This window comes from Chiloscyllium plagiosum, chromosome 15, assembly GCF_004010195.1.
Source record: "Chiloscyllium plagiosum isolate BGI_BamShark_2017 chromosome 15, ASM401019v2, whole genome shotgun sequence".
NCBI lineage: Eukaryota > Metazoa > Chordata > Chondrichthyes > Orectolobiformes > Hemiscylliidae > Chiloscyllium > Chiloscyllium plagiosum.
The window spans coordinates 56,862,700-56,883,442 of NC_057724.1; the positions used below are offsets into that span (position 1 = coordinate 56,862,700).

Consider the following 20,743-nt stretch of genomic DNA (forward strand, 5'->3'; position numbering starts at 1 on the left):
TAACCCTCTGATTATCTTATATGTGTCTATTAAGTAACAAAAAGATGGGGTACTGGGCTAATGGTCGGATACTTGGTAGTGTGGATGAGCAGAGGGATCTTGGTGTCCATGTACACAGATCTTTGAAAATTGCCATCCAGGTAACTTTATAATCCCCACTATTATCCCAGTAAAAACTAACCAGCCTGGCTTGAACCTCAAATGTACTACAGAACATACAATTCAGGAGTAACCAGAGGTCACATGGGCTATTAAACCTTCACCACTAGACGAGAGGATCACGATTGACCCATCTCAACCTATTCCTATCCTGTTCCCAATAGCCTTTGATACTCTTGGTGTCCAAAACACTGTGGCTTCAATCTTAAATACACTCAACAATTGAACAACCACTGCATTCCAGAGATTCATAATCCTAAGAGAAGACACTCTCCACGTCTCAGAGAGAGATTGCCAACTGCTTATCCTGGGTCCATAACCCTTCATTCTAGGGATGATGACAGTATATATATGGAGTGCTTTATAACAAAGACAATATGTGTATTTCTACATGAACAAATGACGGCAAGTTACAAAGTCAATTCAGGGAAGGGGACATGAGGGCAACAGACCTAGCTGCCATTGAACAATTAATGGTGTCAATGTGCTGAGAATTATAAGCTGAAAAATAAAGCTAAATTATTTTCAGTGTTTGAAATCATTATTCATCAGCTTGAGAGTCCATCAACCTCCAATATAAATCATTAACTTTCCATAAGAGTTAACTCACTGTAAATTCTCCTGTAACTGCATCGAATCCCACATGAATCGTGTGCTCAAAGTCTGAAGGAAGAGAGATCTCTGGGCGTTCTTTTTCCTTCTTCTTGTTCGCTATAGACAGAAAGAGAGCATAAATCAAGTGATATAAGGAAACATCTGTCTGTGAATATCCTACTGCCAGGGTTGAGCTTTAGCTGAATGAACACAGATGAAGATAATGACACCCTATTGCTCATTTGCCAAATCAACTGAACTGCACATCTGAAAGTTACTGTTTCTTCAGCTTCATTGATTGACTATCCAAGACAATGTCCGCATATATAATAATAAAGGCAATTTTTTTTCTTTGAAACAAGGTTACCAAATTCCTGGTACACAGGAATCCATAGCAATGTTCATCAGGAATATTATAGCCATGATGTGGAGATGCTGGTGTTGGACTGGGGTGGACAAGGTCAGAAACCACACAAGACCAGGGGACCTACCTGATGAAGGAACAGCGCTCCGAAAGCTTCTGATTTCAAATAAACCTGTTGGACTATAACCTGGTATCGTGTGACTTTTGACCAGGAATTTTGTAAATAATGTATGCATTGAACGATTCACCAGTTTTACAAAATGGGTCATTAAACTGTGTTCTTGATCTCAATTTTATGGCTTTCCTTTTGGCTATGTCCAATTTGCATGGAGTTTATTGGAGGGCTTTCTGTCACAGGGCTTAGTAAGTTTCCTTGCCCCAACTTACCAAACTCACTTTGTCAATTGTCTATGGCATCTCACATCCAATTCTGGTGCATCTTACCATACGCTGTTCCTGGAACGACTCAGTCAGCAGATATTCCCCATGCTACCTTTAAATTCTGCAGTGCACCTTGGTGAGTATCAACATTCCCTGTTCAATCAGAGGTATAATAAGTTGTGAAGGCTATGAGGGCACTCTAATTCCGCAACAGAGATTTGGAAGTACTGCGATAGGGTGGTGCAAAGGAAGGATTCCTCTTCCTGGAGAACTGGCAGAGGAGGCTTGGCCTCCAGACCCTGCCAGTCTGGTCTGAGATTGCTGCCTGAGTCTGTGCCATCTCCCAAGTGCAGAGGAACATTCAACATCTCTGCTACTGCACCCACCATCCACCAAGATCATGCCTCAACATCCTTATTTGTTGACTGTCACATCTTCCCTCACCCTCTTCCTGCCTTAGCCTCTCAACCCATTAGACTGACATGACCTCGGTGGTGCCTTTTCAGTCCTTCACTATATCTCACCCCCATTCCCTCATGTGCACCAGCACTAAACAGTCCTGCCATATCATTTATTTCCCACCTTTTTCTCATTACAGGAGAAGACAGTCAACTACAGGGCAAGGAGAGGTGGGATGTGCCCGACATTAGGCTTTTTACTCCACAAGGGATAGAATCCTGGCCTCTCACAAAGAGATTGTCCTACGGGGATAAGAACCATTCCAGTCCTGCTAAAATACTATATACCAATCTGGATATCATTGCCACTCTCCCGTTAGCTCTGCTCTCACTCAATCAATGGAAACCATTTGTAACCACAGGCCACAATGTCATCTTGCGCTTTTATCTTGCAAGCTTCACAAGTTTTCCCACAATGCAGAGAAATGGCAGTCTATGGAAGGATGGCTCTCCTTGATCTCAGAAGATGAGAGTACAGAGGCTGAGGAGGAAGTATCTACAAATCTGCTTCCTGCAACCTTCCCAGCTCAGATGTGGAAACTAACATCATAGGAAGAGTGGGACATAGAACCTGGTGAGCACCTCACTGTGACAGCTCGGCAACTGGCATGGAAGTAACAGCCCAGGCCCAGGCAGCTGGCACTCAGAGGTCTATCAGAGACCAACGCCTGCTCAGGCCCAGACAGGAAGAGACCCAGTGGTGTCGATAATCAGGGACCTCATACAAAACTAACAGAGTGAATCAGCAGCTGCAGAGAGGCATGTGGAATGCTATGGTCCTCTATGTCCAGAAGCTACAGCAAGGTAAGTGACTGTCTGTCTATCTCCATTGAGACAGGCGGGTGTTAGTCATTGAGCTACCTCAAGGTCTGGTGAACAGTTTCACACACACACCTAAACTCGAGAACACCACCAAAAGGGTCCCAAAGTCGAAGGTATGGCGACAAGAGCATGGGGAAATCTGCTGAGCACTCCGGCTGGCTCCTCCTTCTAAAGGAAGCAGGAAACACCCGGCTGGAAGTAAACTACACAGAGTCCCCACAGCGTTTGTCATTCAGACCCTGCAGAGGTAGGCCACATCTCCACCTCCACTTGCCACTTCTCCAAACCTTGGAAATTCAAACCAAACTGGGACAACTTGACTCCTACAAGACAATCCTTGGCAAGCCTGGCCTGTCTAGACAAATGTCCCCATGTTAGCCCCATCAAACCATCAATGCTCTTCACAGCCGAGCAGCTTCGTGGCTCACTGAGAAGAGAGACATAATGGGAGGGAGAGGAAGAGGGGAAAAAAAATCCTTGAGAGCATTTTGTTGGTTCAAGTGAAAAAGGCTGTTTTGAAAATGAAACTTTGTACAGAAATGACTTTAACACAATCCGCAGCAGTTCATGGCTGCACACATTGTCTCACAGATTGAGATGCACCACTTACAGTCAGAGGAAACAACCCATACACATCAGCTCGGTGCTAATGGCACTTTTGCCTCACCTGGATGAAGATGTTTGGTTTCCTTTGTACACAAATGTGCAGCAGCCAAACAGCCATCCAGCTGCTGCTGTGCCCGTGGGGTTCTGTCCTGGTGGCGGTTGGTGGGTGCCTATGTGCTACACCTTTCAGAAGCCTGTGACCTCGACTGTTCCCTTCTAAACAGTCCTGTGTGCAGGTGAGCGCTGCAGCCTCCTCCCTCAAAGGGAGAGTCATTTACCCCGCTCACTGTGAGTGAACAGCCATTTTTCTCCCATTGTAGACCTTTGAGCATAATGGAAGGGGATGGTGAGCACTCCTTTTCCAGTGGCTACCAGCCAAAGCCTGATGTTTCAGTCACCCACCCCCGAGATAACTTCGGAGCCCATCCCATTATAGCCATTAGGTTCACACTGCCACAAGTCTTGTAGCGGCCCTCCCTCAAAGGCAGAGACACTTGCCCTACCCACCCCGGGTGTGCTCACAGCCATTTTAGTCCCCACTGCTTGCTTCCAATTTCCGCCATGATGGAAGGTGACAGTGCACCCCTCCTCTTCCAGTGGCTTTTAGTCCCTCCTATGAATGCCATCATCTTCACACCTCCCCACCCAAGCCATCTCTATTCACCTACAGCTGTCTACCCCTCCCACCCAAACCCTGGCAGATGAGGTGAACATGCCAGGAGTGCTCATTCATTGTCCCAACCAAAGACAGGATGCTCCTGACCATAGACCAGCCCACTCCCACATTACTCCTGCCCCAGCCATACTTCATGGTATCACAGTCTTCAAAATCCTGCTCCCCCAACACCCTCACACCATTCCCCACCAAATGTCTTGAAGAGGGCAAGGCTCAATGCTACAGCTCCGGCTGCACTTCCACCCCAATCTCCCTCACTGTTCGTTTCTGGGGACAGACCTGACAGGCAGCCCAACCCCCTCCATGTGTTTTAACAGCCCCAGTGAGGAGAGGTCAGACTCCTGACTGGTGCCTGTACATTTCCCCTAACTGCATTAGCCCTTACCCCCCCAACTTACCACTAGAGACTCAATGCACTGACCTTTAAAGACAGTGGCCACCTACCGGACACCCACCCTAACCAGCATTGAGTGTCCTTGACTGGACGCTGACTGACCAGCTGCACATTTCTAATAATTTTGTTTTTAGATTACCATCTGATTTAAAAGTAACTATTCTCGATACTTTTTTTAAAAAATGCATTCATTTTGTTGGATGTAGGTGCTATTTGCCAGCCAGCAATTATTGCCCATCCCTAGTTACACTGGAGATGGTGATGGTGAGCTGCCTTCTTGAACCATTGCAATCCACCTGCTGTGGGCTGGCCCACAATACCATTAGGGAGGGAATTCCAGGATTTGGACCAGCTGCTGGTATATTTCCAAGTCAGGATGGCGAGCAGCTTGTAAGGGAATTTGAAGGTGGTGGTGTTCCCATGTATGTGCTGCCCTTGTTCTTCTAGATGGAAGTGGTCAAGGGCTTGGAAGGTGCTATCTGAGGATCTTCGGTGAATTTCTGCAATGTATCTTGTAGATAGTACACACTGCTGCTGCTGAGTGTCAGTGGTGGAGGGAGTGGATGCTTGTGGATGCAGTGCCTGTCAAGCTGGCTGCTTTTCCTGTACAATGTCAAGCTTCTTGAGTGATGTTGGGGCTACATTAATCCAGCCAAGTGGGGATATTCCATCACATTCTTGACTTGTGTCTTGTAGATGGTGGATAGGCTTTCAGGAGTCAGGAAGGGAGTTATTGCAGTATTCCTAGCCACTGACCCAAGTCAACAGATCTTTATTCACTCTCAGCTTGAGCTTTTTTGCTTTATTCTGTTTCTTGCACTAAATAATCTCCAAACCTTTGCTGCCTCAAGGCAATTTTGTTTTGCAAAACATGATTTTCAATTGACTTTTCATATTGTGGAAGACTGTAAGTGGCAACATTTTTGAATCAATATTGTCCTGAAATTACAAATTAACTGCTCAATACCTTATATGGGGGTGGAGCAAGATTTTATATTCCAATACTCAAAACATAGCTTCATTTTACTCCAGTTCCTCTCATTTAAAAAAAAAGAAAGATATCTTTAAATTTCACAATCTTGGGTTAAAGTGCACTAATTTGACTGTTCAACTTTCTCTCTGGATCTCTATCATTATAATATATTGCTAGCTTATCTATTTTGCTGTTATTTCTCATCACGCAGTCAGAGTTTTTACAGCATTGAACGAGGTCCTTTGGCCCATCAAGCCTATGCTCGTCTTCAAGCATCCATCTACCCCAATTACAATTTCCAACACTTGGCCTGCGGACATGAAAGCTTTTGCATTGCAAGCACACATCTAAACAATTGTGGGCAGCACGGTGGCACAGTGGTTAGCACTGCTGCCTCACAGCGCCAGAGACCCGGGTTCAATTACCGCCTCAGGCGACTGTCTGGAGTTTGCACATTTTCCCCGTGTCTGCGTGGGTATCCTCCGGGTGCTCCGGTTTCCTCCCACAGTCCTAAAATGTGCAGGTCAGGTGAATTGGCCATGCTAAATTGCCCGTAGTGTTAGGTGCAGGGGTAAATGTAGGGGAATGGGTCTGGGTGGGTTGCGCTTCGGCGGGTCAGTGTGGATGTGTTGGGCCGAAGGGCCTATTTCCACACTGTAAAATAATCTAATCTAATCTATAAAGTAATCTAATCTAATTAAATGTTGTGAGATTTTCCACTCTACTATACCACCAGGCAGTTTGTTTCATGTGCCCTTAAACGCTCTGGGTGAAAAATATTTTCCTGAAATCACCTGCACCTTACTATAAAATCTGCGCTTTTATTGACCCCTCTACTATAAGGAAACGTTTTTTCCTGATCGACCCTACCTATGCTCCTCAGAACTCCGTATACCTCAATCAGATCTCTCCACCTCCCCCCACCAGTTCTGCCTTCTATTCTCAAAGGAAAGTGGCAGCAGGTCTTTGCTCTTCCTAGCCAATTGCACAGGCAGTGCCCTGCTCAATCTTCACTGCACCTTCTCTAATATAATCTCATCCTTCCTATAATATGGAGACCAAAACTAAACGCAGTATTCCAACCTGGTCTAACTGCCTTATACACAGTCACATCATAACTTCATTTCTCTTGTGTTCAAGGCTTTAACTAATAAAAGGAAAGCACTCCATTTGCCTTCTTAACAACCTTATACACATGTCCTGCTAGTTTAGTAGGATCTATGGACATGCACACTTCCCTAGTGTCCTACCATTCAATGTGTACTTGCTTGTGCCGAGCTAAAACTTTCTTTTGCAAGGGTGAGAGTGATCTCCAAAGTGAATGTAGAATAGGGGTCTGAGAACATTCTCTAATGGGAAACAAATTCATATCAAACTCCAGAGTGTGAACACTTTAAATACAAAAATAGTAAGCTACATTCTATATGCTACTGGACTTCACGTTCAAAAAGTACCTTTTTTTTGTAAAAATCTAAAAAGTAGATTTACTATTAGACTTAGAACTAGAAATAAAAACACAAATGCAGAGTAAAAACATTGCCTCCAAACAGGCAACATTATAGTACAGCCTTCCTATTTGAAAGAACTTACACTGAAGGAATTAGGTGGGAACTCCAGGAATCTGAGCCTGGAAATGCAGAACAGAAGTCACTTCCACCCCTACCAAAGGTTATAAGCTCAGTCTCAAGTTGAGGCCCAAAGTCCACAGTTGTAAAAGAGCATTATATACAGGCAAAATGGAACTTGGGGGAAGATAAAGTGAGAAATCTCCACACTTTTTCAAAGTGCTTCTGAGAACCAAAAAACTAGTCCCTCCAGGGACCAGTTAGCCTGTAATACCTACATGGAAGATCCTTAAGAAAGGAATTCCTGTTTCAGCTGACACATATTCTTCAAAGACCTTACAACTTCATAATAGTCTCAACTGTATGTGTTCCCCCCCTCGGTATCCAGCCCACCACCTTCCCACCTGTGAGCTCACTCCTCCAATACAGTGGGTGGGAAGCCATAGAAAAATCAGCAGCTTGCCTGCATTATTTAAATAAATATTGGAGTTTGGTTACAAGCCAGCTGACCAGTATAAATACACTGCAACTGAAGTGATCAGTCAGGCCTCTCCCCATGGTGACCAAACCCCCATTGCCCAAAAGGGACTCACGTCACTACAGGATCTGCGTCCTTTTATTCCTTAGACTGGTTGTGGCTCTATCAGCATTCACTACAGAGGTCTTAATACCAGAACTGCTGGAACTGCCAGCCAATCAAATTGGACAGATGCTTCACAAGAATGGGACTTGCTCCCACTGAGGGGCAAAAGTCCCAGTCTCCACTCTTTCCCCAGCCTATCCATGTTGTGGTGAGTCACCTGCCTGCAGGGTCCTCCTTGACTAAGTACTCACAGTACAGTAAGATTTCACAGGCTTTGACAGCTCTCCCTGTATGCAAGCTAAAACAGTGAATGACAACAGAGGACAGATTGAAACTTTCATGAAGCTATGTGCCGGCCTCATCCAACAATCTCACACACTCACATATCCAACTTTCCATCAGCTTGCATTGGGTAATATTCAAAAACTTGCATTTCCTTTATTCGCAAATCATGAATATGGAGGCCCATTATGACCACTGGAGTGATCTACTTAATTGACAAAGACCTCGCATCAAATCCTAGCCTCAGCACAAATAAAGAAATTTTTACATCTTGCATGGCATCTAATTTGGAAATACAGTAGAGAGGCTGAAACTTTACTCTTGTCGCCTGCTCCTGGGAAGATCGAACGCAGTCTGGCTTTCTTGTTCTTTTCCTCAGGAACCAATGGAAGTGGCTTCGAGCCGTGGTTAAGGGAAGATGAATCACGATTATTACTGTTCATTCTCAAGGGAGGAGCTGGTGGTTTCTCTTCAGCATCAATACTATCGGACATCTTCAGCAGTCGTCACATGTATCTAGAAACGGTGAAGAAAGCTACATTAATATTTTCATAACTTAACATGCTGACGCTCATCTATGAAGCAACTTCGATGTTCAAGGAGAATCTATCATAATCAAACGAGACAAATTTTGACGATAGAAAATAAACATTTTCACTTTGTGACATTGATCAGCCAACAACAAACTCATTACCATTCTATGTCCCCTTCGCTCCCATTCCGTAGACGTCTCTCATAATACCAATTCAGATTTACAACGACAGACACACTGATCAGAATGTGTGTTTGAAAGGTAAAGGAAGGGCCAAAAGTAATAAAGAAAATCATGTTGAGGTATAGCTCCATTGACTTTATAATTTAAAAACTGTCCGGTGCCCAACTCCATTCTTTCAGAATGCATCATTCTTTGTGTCGAATAAAAGTGAATGCAGCAATACTGGGCTCCAGTGCATTGCACAATTCTGCAGTGAAACCATTTGTGTACTGTGAGCAGGGTAATTAATGTCATTAAACATCAGATCACTCACAAATCGACAAGTAATCATCAAGAACTGTAAACTATACTAATCCATTTAAAATATTTGATTGTTTTACTTATCACCATGTAGATAAAACATTGACTAGATTGTAACAACCGTTTCTGCACTTTTTTGTGCCTGTAGTGATTGTGATGAGATGGACCTCAGAATACTAATTCCCTGACTGGATCAGATTAACAGTACCAATCAGGGAGCCTTGGCTGACTGATATAAACAGGAATGTCAGAGGTTCTGTTCACAGAGAGTTGGCTCTGAGGAAGCTGGATCAATGTCAAGGATTCTCCACGTGGAAATAAAGGGTTACTTAGTGATAGGATACCAGCCTCTGTGGAGTCATTTCACAGCCTTTTCAGCTGCACAAGGTGAGGACCACTGGATTCTCACATAATTTACTTGGGACTGAAGAGACTAAAGAAATAGCACAACATTTCAAGATAGTCTTTACAATGGAAAAAGCAAGGGAATACTGTTTTTCCATCAATTATATACTTCCATCATGTACAGATCAGAATTAGATTGTAAGCTATTAACTTATATTCAAGGAAATGTTATAGCTTTGGGATTCACTCATTTTCCTTTGGATTAAGCTATTAGAAATAATGTATTGTCATAGGCTTTATCTAAATAAATTCCAAGGCAATGTGAATAATCAAGGTAAATTTTAAGAATAATTCCAGGGAAAATACTGTTAGCCAAATGTTATTAATCTTCAAATAAAGATATATGCATAATGATTCATACTTAATATACAAATACATATTAGACAGGAATTAAGTATGCATGTTTTGGAAATCTTTCAAAAGTGTTCAACAGGACTATGGAATATTTCATCTGCAATCATTCGCCAATGTATCTGCTTTCAGAACACTGAATTAATTGCAAGTGTTGTTAGAATTGAAATGTCTTAATCAAGAAAAATTAATGTTCTCGTCACTTCCTTTAGATAGAACCCCTCCTGTGTATAAGGCTGTACCAACATAGCTTTCAATGCAAATTGTTGTCCTTATCAAAATGCTTATTCATTGGAATTTCTTCTGAAAAAATATCATCAATCTGCCTTATATAATGTCACCCACCCAAACATTGGAACTAACATTTTTGTTCTTGCTCAATGCATTAGGAAAATTATCACAGAAGTTTCATTTTTTGAAAGTTTTACCTCAGGTTATTAACCCCCCCACATTGGAGTTCCAGTCAGTTTTAGTTTGTAAAACGTAGATGCTGCATCAACAATGTTGTGGAAAATAATAGAAATGTAAAGGTTATCCTGAACTAAGATGAAGCTCCACCCACTGCTGTAACTGTTCAATTGCACATCTTGCTTTTGTAAAAATTGGGGCTGACAACAATTTGATCAATTGCAGGTTAGTAAATCTCAAATTCAGCCACAGCAGCTGTAACTGGCTCACTGTTTCCAACTATAGACATACAACTCAATGCATTCTTTACATTTTTCTTGCAAGTTTCATTTTTCAATGTCTGTGAAAACGATGTGGTGCATGGTCAGAAATGTAAAGCATGCTGCATAACTACGTCACTGGCACACAGCAGGACTTATGAATCAAATGCTCCACTCAGCAGAAACTGCTACCAAAAATAATTAGAAGAGTTCTAAATCCAAAAGGTTTAAAACCATTTGCCACTTATTCATTTTACCCGTTTCAAAGAGATAGTGACAATACTAGCGCATGTGCTCAGTCACTGCAGCTTCTCATCACTAGCCAAGATGATGGTCAATTGCTCTCTTCCTAAGATGATGGGTTAATATCATTCTCATAAGATCAGCAGTGAGTGAATGTAGCAATTCCATAGGACATGCGTCTTTCCTAATTATGGAAATAGTGTGCTTTGCTTTCACGTTTCACCTTAACCAAGACCAAAAGATTAATCAAATACCAAGACTGCATCACATTCCTGTAGAATCAGAAACAGTGATGCAAATATTTCCCTCCTCTCCAAATAAAAAGGCTTGCTAATATTATACCAAATATAGTGATCACTTAGAAATTGACTCATGCATTTGGGCAGTTATGCGTTAACAAATTCTTGCCAAAATTTTTTTTAAAAGTCAGTTCCAATCAAGTGCACAATCTGCTGCAGTACTGTTTGCTAGTATTAGAATAATGAAAATTAAAGCACAGATATTTTTGCAATCCAAATGCATTTATCTACAGTTGGAAACAAAGCAGGGGTTTTTAAGATTAAAATGTGACCATTGAAATCTGGAGAATAAATTTTACCCTGTCTCTGACGCTGGGCTAAAGAATATTCAGCATCGAAGTGAATTTTTCTATTGCCCGTTTACATCTGGTAGGAATTTGTTCCATGCAAAAAGAGTGAAAAAAAAGTAATCTTCAAAAGATCAGTCTGAAGTTGAAGAATGTATGGAAACAGCTAAAGATTAATTTGCAGACTGACAACTGAAATGATTGTCAGTAATATTTTCCCATTTAAATTTCCTCTCCTTGTCCTTCAGGTAATGGTTTATAGACTGGACCAGCTGAAGAAGCTGCAGGTTGAACATCCTTTTTTTTCTTCCCCCTCACAATGTCGAGCACAAGTGATTCCAGGGTGAATCATCATAAGCTTTCCTCTCAATTCCTATCAATAAAATGGGAAGAATTTCCAGACACCCACCAGAGGCCAGAACAATAGAAATTCACCAGTTGAGGAATTCTAGAATTACATGGTGTATTCTAATTCTCAGTAATTTATGAAGCAGTAATAGAACAGCACGCCACATCATCAACTCCATCGAATGCCTACATCAAGCATTAACTGCCTTCTCCTGGCACACAATTCCTATCCTGGGACAGAGTTTGCATCACTTAGGAGAAAAATGTCTTGTAGATAATATTTATTAATAGAGGTGTTTGATTTGAGGCTCATGTAATCTATGCAGCGGTTTTGATTAGCAGGTGGGGGTCAGAGATTCATTTTTATTATTTTGCTATGATAACATGATGGTTACATTGCTAATATCTACGATAAAGTGAGCTGAAGTTAGGCAGCAGGTAAAGAATTTCAAATTTGTCAGCAATCTAAGCAGAGCTACTATCAAATCCAATTCCCATGGTGGTTGGTTTTGCAGCGCATTGCTTTACATGGGTTTGAAAAGGGTTAACACGGAGATATGCCATACACACAGTCACTCCGATGGTGTCATATGAATATGTGGGCTGAACTGCTAAAGAACTTAAAGGAGTGAAACTTCACATCTGGTCCTCCTCAAAGTCTCTAGGTATTTTCCCATTAACCGGTTGACAAAGACTATTGCACACCTTTAGAGCAGTTGGGACACCACTACAACAGCCCTCAAAGTCTCTGCTTATCATACATCGGCACCTGAAACTAGTGGCTAATATGCAATAAACTATTTTTTTGTTACGGGGAGAATGCGGGTAAGTGGAGTTGAAATGCCCATCAGCCATGATTAAATGGCAGAGTGGACTCGATGGGCCGAATGGCCTTACTCCCACTCCTATGTCTTATGGTCTTAAGGTCCTGGAAACAGCTACATGAAAAACAGCCCTGCAAAGTTCTCCTCACACTAACATCTGGGGGCCAGTGCCAAAATTGGGAGGACTGTCCTCGAGACTGGTCAAGCATCAGCCTGACACTGCCTGTAAGGTATGATTCTGCGAGTGTGACTACACCCCAGGCACCACCACCATTGTCCCTGGATATGTCCTGTTCAACAGTAGGGCAGACCCAGCAGAGGTGGTGGCAAAGTGGCGTGCAGTCAGGAGGGTGTTACCCTAGGAGTCCTCAACATTGACCCCAAAGCCTATGAAGTCTCATGGCATCAGAGTAAATGTGGACAAGGAAACCTTTGGATTACTATATCATCCTCCCTCAGCTGATGAAACAGTACTCTTCCAATGTTGAACAATGCCTGGAGGAAGCACGGAGGGTGGCAAGGGTGAAAATGTCTCTGCGTGGGGGATTTCAATATTCACTAAGTGTGACTTGGCAGCAACACTACAGATCAAGCTGGTCAGGTCCGAAAGCACATAGCTGTTAGACTGGGTATGCGGCAGGTGGTGAGGGAACCAACAAGAGGTAAAACATAGTTAGAGTCAGACAGCAAGGAAACAGACCCTTCAGTCCAATTTATCTGCGCCAACCAGGCATCACAATGTGATCTCATCCTATTTGCCAGTATTTGGGCCATATCCTTCCGAGGCATATATCGATTCAGAAGCCTTTTAAATGTTGTAATTGTACCAGCCTCCACCGCTTCCTCTGGCAGCTCAGGGTGGTATAGAAGTCATTTGGCATGCTTGCCTTCACTGGTCAGAACATTAGGTACAAGAGTTGGGACATGTTGCAGCTGTATAAGACATTGTTGAGTCCATTTTTAGAATTCTGCATCCCATTCTGGTCACAGAAGGATGTTGCTAAATTTTAGACTGTGCAGAAAAGGTTTGCAAGGATATTGCCAAGACTGGAAAATTTGGGTTATAGGGTGAGACTGAATAGGCTGAACCTTTTTTTCCCTGAAGTGTTGGAGGTTGAGGGGTGACTTTTTATAGAGGTTTGTAAAATCATGTGGGGCATGGATAGGGTAAATAATCAGGTCTTTTCCCTAGGGATAGATGAGTCCAAAACTAGTGGGCATAGGTTTAAGGTGAGGGGGGAAAGATTTGAAAAGGATCTGAAGGTGCGTGTACAGGGCAAACTGCCAGAGGAAATGGTAGAAAGTGAGGACTGCAGACGCTGGAGAACAGAGTTGAAAAGTGTGGTGCTGGAAAAGCACAGCAGGCCAGGCCGTATCCGAGGAGCAGGAGAATCGACGTTTTGGCATAAGTCCTTCTTCAGGAATGAGGCTGCTGTGCCAAGCGGGCGGAGATAAAAGGGTTCCTAGGCGGAAGATGAGGCGCTCTTCCTCCAGGCGTCGTGTGGCCAGGGTCTGGCGATGGTGGAGGACAAGGACCTGTGTCCTTGGCGGAGTGGGAGGGGGAGTTAAAGTGTTCAGCCACGGGGCGGTTGGGTTGGTTGGTGCTGGTGTCCCAGAGGTGTTCCAGAGGAAATGGTAGAGGCTGGTACAATTACAACATTCAAAAGGCATCTGGATGGGTACATAAATAGGAAGTGTTTATCTGACAGCTGTAGATGCATCTATCCATGATGGTATCAATAGGAGTGACCAGTGCATAGTCCATGTGGAGACATAGTCCCACCGTTTACATTGAGAATACCCTCGATCATATTTTGTGGCACTCTGTGCTAAATGGGACTGACCTCAAACGGATCTGGCAGCAACAGAATTGCAGTCCAACACAATCTACAATCTCAAGGCCAGGCATATCCCCCACTCAACATTGTTTGGCATGCAAGTAGTCCTAAACAGCAAATAATAGAACTAAGTGATCCCACAATCAGTGGCTCAGATATAAACTCTGCAGTCCTATCGCACCTTATTGAGAATGGTGGTGAACAATTATACAACTCACTGGAGGATGAGGCTCTACAAATATCCCCATCCTTAATGATGGAAGAGCCCAACACATTAGTGCAAAAAGCTGAAGCATTCACAACAATGTTCAGCCAGAAGTGCTGAGTGGATGATCCACCTTGGCCTCCTTCAGTGGCCCCCAGTGCCCCATTTGCCAGTCTTCAGCCATTTTGATTCACCGTACATAATATCAAGAAATGGTGGAGGCACTGATACTGCAAAGTCTACAGGTCCTGACAACATTCCAGCTATAGTGCTGAAGGCTTGTGCTCTAGAACTTGCCCCTTCCCTAGCCAAGCTCTTTCAATAACTTACAAACTCAAAGTGTGGTGCTGGAAAAGCACAGCGATCAGGCAGAATCCGAGGAGCAGGAGGGTCAACGTTTCGAGCATAAGCTCTTCATCAGGAATGAAGAGCTTATGCATGTTCAAAATGTCTACTCTCCTGCACCTCGAATGCTGCCTGATCACTGTGCTTTTCCAGCACCACACTCTTGACTCTGATCTCCAGCAACTGCACTTTCTCCTAGTTGATCATAACCTTACTGCAAAGCCTGTTCCAAGGATGCCCACCTTGACGAAGTTCTTCTCCTCCTCCCTCTACAAGGATCTCAGTGAGTCTCTCTGTCACTGCACCCCCAGGTCATCTCCTCTACCCTGAAGCCCTTCAGCCACACATTCCTGATGAAGAGCTTATCCTCAAAACATCGACTCTCCTGCTCTTCAGATGCTGCCTGACCAGCTGTGCTTTTCCAGCACCACACTTTTTGACTCAGATCTCCAGCATCTGCAGTCCTCACCTCCCCCAGTACAGCTGCAACGTTGGCATCTAATATGGAAAACTCCCCAGGCATGTCCTGTATACGGATAGCAGGATAAATTCAGTCCAGCAAATTGTCACCGCAACAGCCTGCTCTCGATAATCAATAAAGTATGGAAGGTGAGGTCAACAGTGCTATCAAGCAGCAGTGGCTCAGCAAAAACCTGCATTCAATTTCGATTCCATCAGGGCCATTCAGTTCCTGACCTCAGCCTTGGTACAAACATGGACAAAACAGCTGACTTGAAAATATATCGCCATTCCTTTTGGATCAAAATCCTGGAATTCCCTCCCCAATGGCATTGTGAGTTAACCCACAGCATGTGGACTGCAGTAGGTCCAGAAGGCAGCACATCACTACCTTCTCAAGGGCAACTAGGGACAGCAACAAATACTGGCCAGCCAGTGATACCCACATTTCACAAATGAATCAAGAAAAACCTCATGTTGATTGTAATTCATGATCAGTTTGCTGCAGTTTAATAGAACTGAGCTTTGTCACCTGCAAAGAAGGTTTCCTGCATTGTGGAGTTGTGGCTAATGATTGTTGGTGACCTCATTCTCACTATACACAGCATTTACGTCTGGTGTTTGGTAAAAGTGCAATGAGACATTTGCATTGTTCACAGCTGAACTAAAATAGGTGACTGATCCATAAAATAGGAGCAGAATTCAGTCATTCAGCCCATCGACCCTGCTCCACCATGCAATCGGGGTTGATACATTCCTCAATCCCATTCTCATGCCCTCTACCCATAACACTTGATCCCCTTACTAATCATGAACCTATCCCATCCTCTGGCTGAAGAAATTCCACCATCCTCATTCTAAAGGGTAATTCCTTCACTGAAGCTTTGCCCTCTGGTTCTTGTCTCTTCTACTAGTAGAAACATTTTCTTCTCATCCATTCTGTTTAGGCCTCTCGGTATTTCAATGAGATTTCCCTCACGTCCATCGAGTAAAGACCCAGAGACCTCAACCACTACCCCATGTATGATAAGCCACTCATTCCCAGGATCCTTCTCTGGACCCCTCCAAGACCAGTGCATTCCTTGGATACAGACCTCAAAACTGCTCACGGCATTCCAACTGTGGTCGGCCCAGAGCCTTATACAGTCTCAGTGGTACATCCCTGCTCTTGATTTCTAGTCATCTCGAAATGAATGCTAACATTGCATTTGCCTTCCCACTGTCAACTGAACTCTCATGTTCGCCTTAAGAGAATTTTGAAATAGGATTCCAAGTCCCTTTTTATGCTTCAGATTTCTGAAACCTTCCTCATTTAAAAAATATTATCTAATCTGCCTGCCAAAGTGCATAACCTCACACTTTCCTCATTGTATTCCATCTGCCATTTCTTCTTTACCCACTCTTCTACTCTGTCCAAGTCCTTCTGCAGCTTCCCCACTTCAACACTGTCTTCCCCTCCACCTATCTTTATGTCACCAGGACTCTTAGCAACAATACTGAGTTCCTTTTTGTCTAGCTCTTTTTGCTAATATGGACAAAATTCAAACTCCATTCACAATGAAGGCAACATGACATATATTTGATCAATGGTGATGCCTTACCCAGTGTTAAGAGGTCATGTGTAACCATCATTTACTCACCCTGAAGTTGATCCTTGTTAGCAAGTGATTAACATTGTTCTTATCCTTCATCATGTGGAACGCTGGGAGATGCAGTATGGTGAACCTTGACTGTACATCTTGCCTCCTCAATATGTATCCAATTATCAGGTTTAAGGTGCAAATTTGAAACTGTTACCCAGGCAATAGACATTGGAGCATGGAATTTCCAGTCATCTACCTGGAACATGATGTCTACTGAGCCAGTTTCCTTTTAAGGAATACTATATTCTCCTGCTTTCCATCCCCCTCCCCAAAGTCCTGACAATACTCGACTATATTGAACCCACATGTGTCAGGAATAGTACACTGCCATCCTTTGTGGAGTAAGCCCTCCAGTTCCACAAAGGGACAATACCCCTTCAATAACTGTGTGTATGCTCTATTATATTGATTTGTATAGTTGGGGAACAGTGCCGTACAGCCATGTACCCATAGACTTTGTTCATACTTTCATTTGCTTTTCAGTCTTTTACCATCACCCTTTGTAAAGATCAAAAACCTTGTGAACTAATTTTGTGCCTTGTTTAAAAAAGCCTTTTAGCAACATTATATTGACATGTGTCTTCTACTTCTGCATTACAGCTCTTTACACCTAACATATTGCTATTTGTTCATGTTCCCTGCACAAAACCAAGTGTTCAAGAGCCAATTCAAAAGAGATTCATTTACTGCAGCTTACTGGTTAGCCAGTTAACCTCATTTGATTTGCATGGGGATTACCCCTCACGCTCCAACCCTGAGAACTTAAACAGGGATAGTTCTAATTAATTTTATAGACCGTTTTTGCTCAATTATGTACAATTTTTGAAACATTGCTCACAATGACAGGTGTTGCAAATACAGAAAATTCTTTCAACCTGTAGGAGAACGACCAAGTATATCTCAATGAACAAATTGTCCCTTAATGGGAATATAATGATTAAAGACAGTATAGTATCCCTTGTGCAATTTTGTGTGGTGAAGATAAAATTTTGGCTGAATTGGAAACACAATAATTTGGTGATACAATTGGTAAAATTGTTTTTTTTTTGTTCAGCATTTGGCAGCAGATGCACTCTGTAGCAAAGTAGGAAACAGAATTGCTGCAAAATGTTAAGCAAAAACCCTGAATCCCAGAAGGAAGATTGAGCAATTCAGGCACTTGTCCCTGTAGTGATCCAGAAAACCTCCTGACTCTGCATGCCCATATTGTGTGCAAACTTCAGGACCTGAATGTTCTGCTCTTGTTTTAGGAAGGCGGATGGATAACAGACCGAGTCTGGGAGATTGTAAAACGGATGATAATATCAATACAACAGCAGAATATCTTGAATACCTTAGTGGTGGGTGGAGAAGGAATATTTTAACTTTACCCAGTCAACAGAATCTGGGTGAATGGGCAACTAAGCCAACACGGTCCTGCTTGCATTTTCATCCGATCAGGACCTAGTGTTACTTAGAACCTTATCACCTGTACCCATGGTTGTGTACTTGGTGATGAATCCAATGGTCAGTTTTAATTAAAAAAGTGAATTGGGTTTAGAAATGCAACTGAATTTGTACTTTTCATTGAACATGTCTCATGAATCTCTTCACTATAAGAAGAGCCTAACCACAACATTTTGGCAAAACGTACTGTTAGCAATTCTGGGAGAATTGTACTCCTGCCAAGTATTGCCATTGATCTACTAAGTATTACCAACGTGCCATCCCTGATCAGACCAGATTGCTGATCCACCTGCCTGTAATGTACCATAAATGTGGCATTAGTTTCTGCTTATTCATTATATTTTCAGAGTACCATCTGCTCCATATTGCAAAGTGCTGTGAATTGCAAATGCATGGCATGTGTGCTGTTCCGAATTTATTGATAATCTCTATGAAAGTGGTCCTCCATTCCTGATAGGAGAGACATGATTTGAAACATCTCATTTCCTATTTTACAAATCTAGCTATGTATTAGATGTTGCAGTCTTGCCCAGTTTGTTCGTTTTTCTGCAGCATACTAATCATTTAATCTAATTAACTAATTCAACCAGATACACGCTGAGAGTAAATGTTGCATGGACATCCTTGGAGATTTTTCTCAGCAAAAAGAGAAAAGACACAGTTCAGAGATTTGCTTTTCACAGCAAACAAAAAAAAGGAAGCCGGGTTCAATTCCCGCCTCAGGCGACTGACTGACTGTATGGAGTTTGCACATTCTCCCCATGTCTGCATGGGTTTCCTCCGGGTGCTCCGGTTTCCTCCCACAGTCCAAAAATGTGCAGGTTAGGTGAATTGGCCATGCTAAATTGCCCATAGTGTTAGGTGAAGGGGTAAATGTAGGGGAATGGATCTGGGTGGGTTGCGCTTTGGCGGGTGGGTGTGGACTTGTTGGGCCGAAGGGCCTGTTTCCACGCTGTAAGTAATCTAAGCTAATTATTTTAAAGATTGTGCATTGGACTATCTTTATGTTACCACTGGTAACAAAAAAAAAATCCGTATATTTTTCCTTAAGCTTGCTGCCTCCATTTTCATCTGTTTTAATTTATAGTTACCTGTTATGTCTTTCCTATAAAATTTAAGCTCTCCAATTGATGCTGCTTGCCATTTTGAGCTGGCTCTGCAGCACAGTTTGGGTTTCAATGCCAACCTTTCACTTTTTCTTTCCTTCTGAAATTGGTTGTGGTTGGGGTCATGTGTTTGTACCGAAATGCCAGGTCACTCTGCTGCATGAGCAGCACTGTGCTGAGTGATGCAGGTTACTGCCACCATACTCTAAGCATAGGAAGCTGCACCCCTTGGTCCATTATGGAATAGGGAAACTATATAGGGAAGACATTTAGCATCCCAGCCTCCACTGCACTCCACGGCAATGAATTCCACAGGCCCACCACTCTCTGGCTGAAGAAATGTCTCCGCATTTCTGTTCTGAATTGACCTCCTCTAATTCTAAGGCTGTGCCCACGGGTCTTAATCTCCTCACCGAACGGAAACCCTTTCCAAGCCATGTATTATCTTGTAAGTTTCTATTAGATCTCCCCTTAACCTTCTAAACTCCAATGAGTGCAATCCAAGGATCCTCAGCCGTTCCTTGTATGTTAGGCCTAACATTCCAGGAATCATCCGTGTGAATCTCCGCTGGACACGCTTCAGTGCCAGTATGTCCCTCCTGAGGTGTGGGGACCAAAACTGGACACAGTACTCCAAATGGGGCCTAACCAGAGCTTTATAAAGTCTCAAACCTTAGTTGCTGCCAGGTGGTCTGTCCAATTTCATATCTTTGAAAGCTTGTAGTGATTGATACAACTGAGTGGTTTGCCTGGCCATTTTGTAGGGCAGTTGAGAGTCAACTACATTGCTGTGGGTCCGGAGTCACAGGCCAGGCAAGGATGGCTGATTTACTTCCCTCAAGGAAGCTCATGAGCCTGATGGGTTTTTCATGATAATTAACAATGGTTTCATTGTTCATTTCATTTTTGTTTTAAACTGAATTCAAATTCCACCATCTGCCATGGCAAGATTTGAATCTGAACATTAGCTGAGTTTATGGATTAACAGTCTCACAATAATGCTACTGGGTCATCACCTCCTCATATATAGTACAGTCATTCATATTACAACCAGTTCAATAAAGATAGTACAAGCAAGACTGTGTTATCTTGAACTCATAATAAAGAGTACTTGGATTTAAGGTGATTCACAATGAACCAACAGTGGCAGGATGAAAACCCCTTTTCTTAAATTAAAAAAAAAGCAACTGGGTCTGGAATGTACAACCTGAGTGTGAGAAGAGAATGCTGAAACAAATAAGAATTTAAAAAGAGAGAATTCACCAAATTGGCTAAAAACAAAAACATTACAATGTTATGGGAGAGGGGCTGGGGCAAGGGAGACTAGTTGAAACAAAAACCAAATATTGCTGAAGAAACTCAGCAGACCTGCCAGCATAGAACATAGAACATTACAGCGCAGTA

At 42.9% G+C, this 20,743-nt stretch overlaps 1 protein-coding gene across 9 annotated transcripts in view; it reads right to left on the minus strand.

Annotated features, from left to right (window-relative positions):
- Positions 1 to 20,743, minus strand: part of LOC122557344 (serine/threonine-protein kinase PAK 3) — a 248,127-nt gene that overhangs the window by 80,248 nt on the left and 147,136 nt on the right. For all 9 annotated transcript variants that reach the window (XM_043704955.1, XM_043704958.1, XM_043704959.1 and 6 more), the window contains 2 exons: positions 8,177 to 8,373; positions 770 to 870 (listed from right to left, as the gene is read on the minus strand). In XM_043704955.1, coding sequence (XP_043560890.1) covers positions 770 to 870; positions 8,177 to 8,351 — 276 coding nt within the window. In that variant the 5' untranslated portion in view covers positions 8,352 to 8,373. The remainder of the gene's footprint in view (positions 1 to 769; positions 871 to 8,176; positions 8,374 to 20,743) is intronic.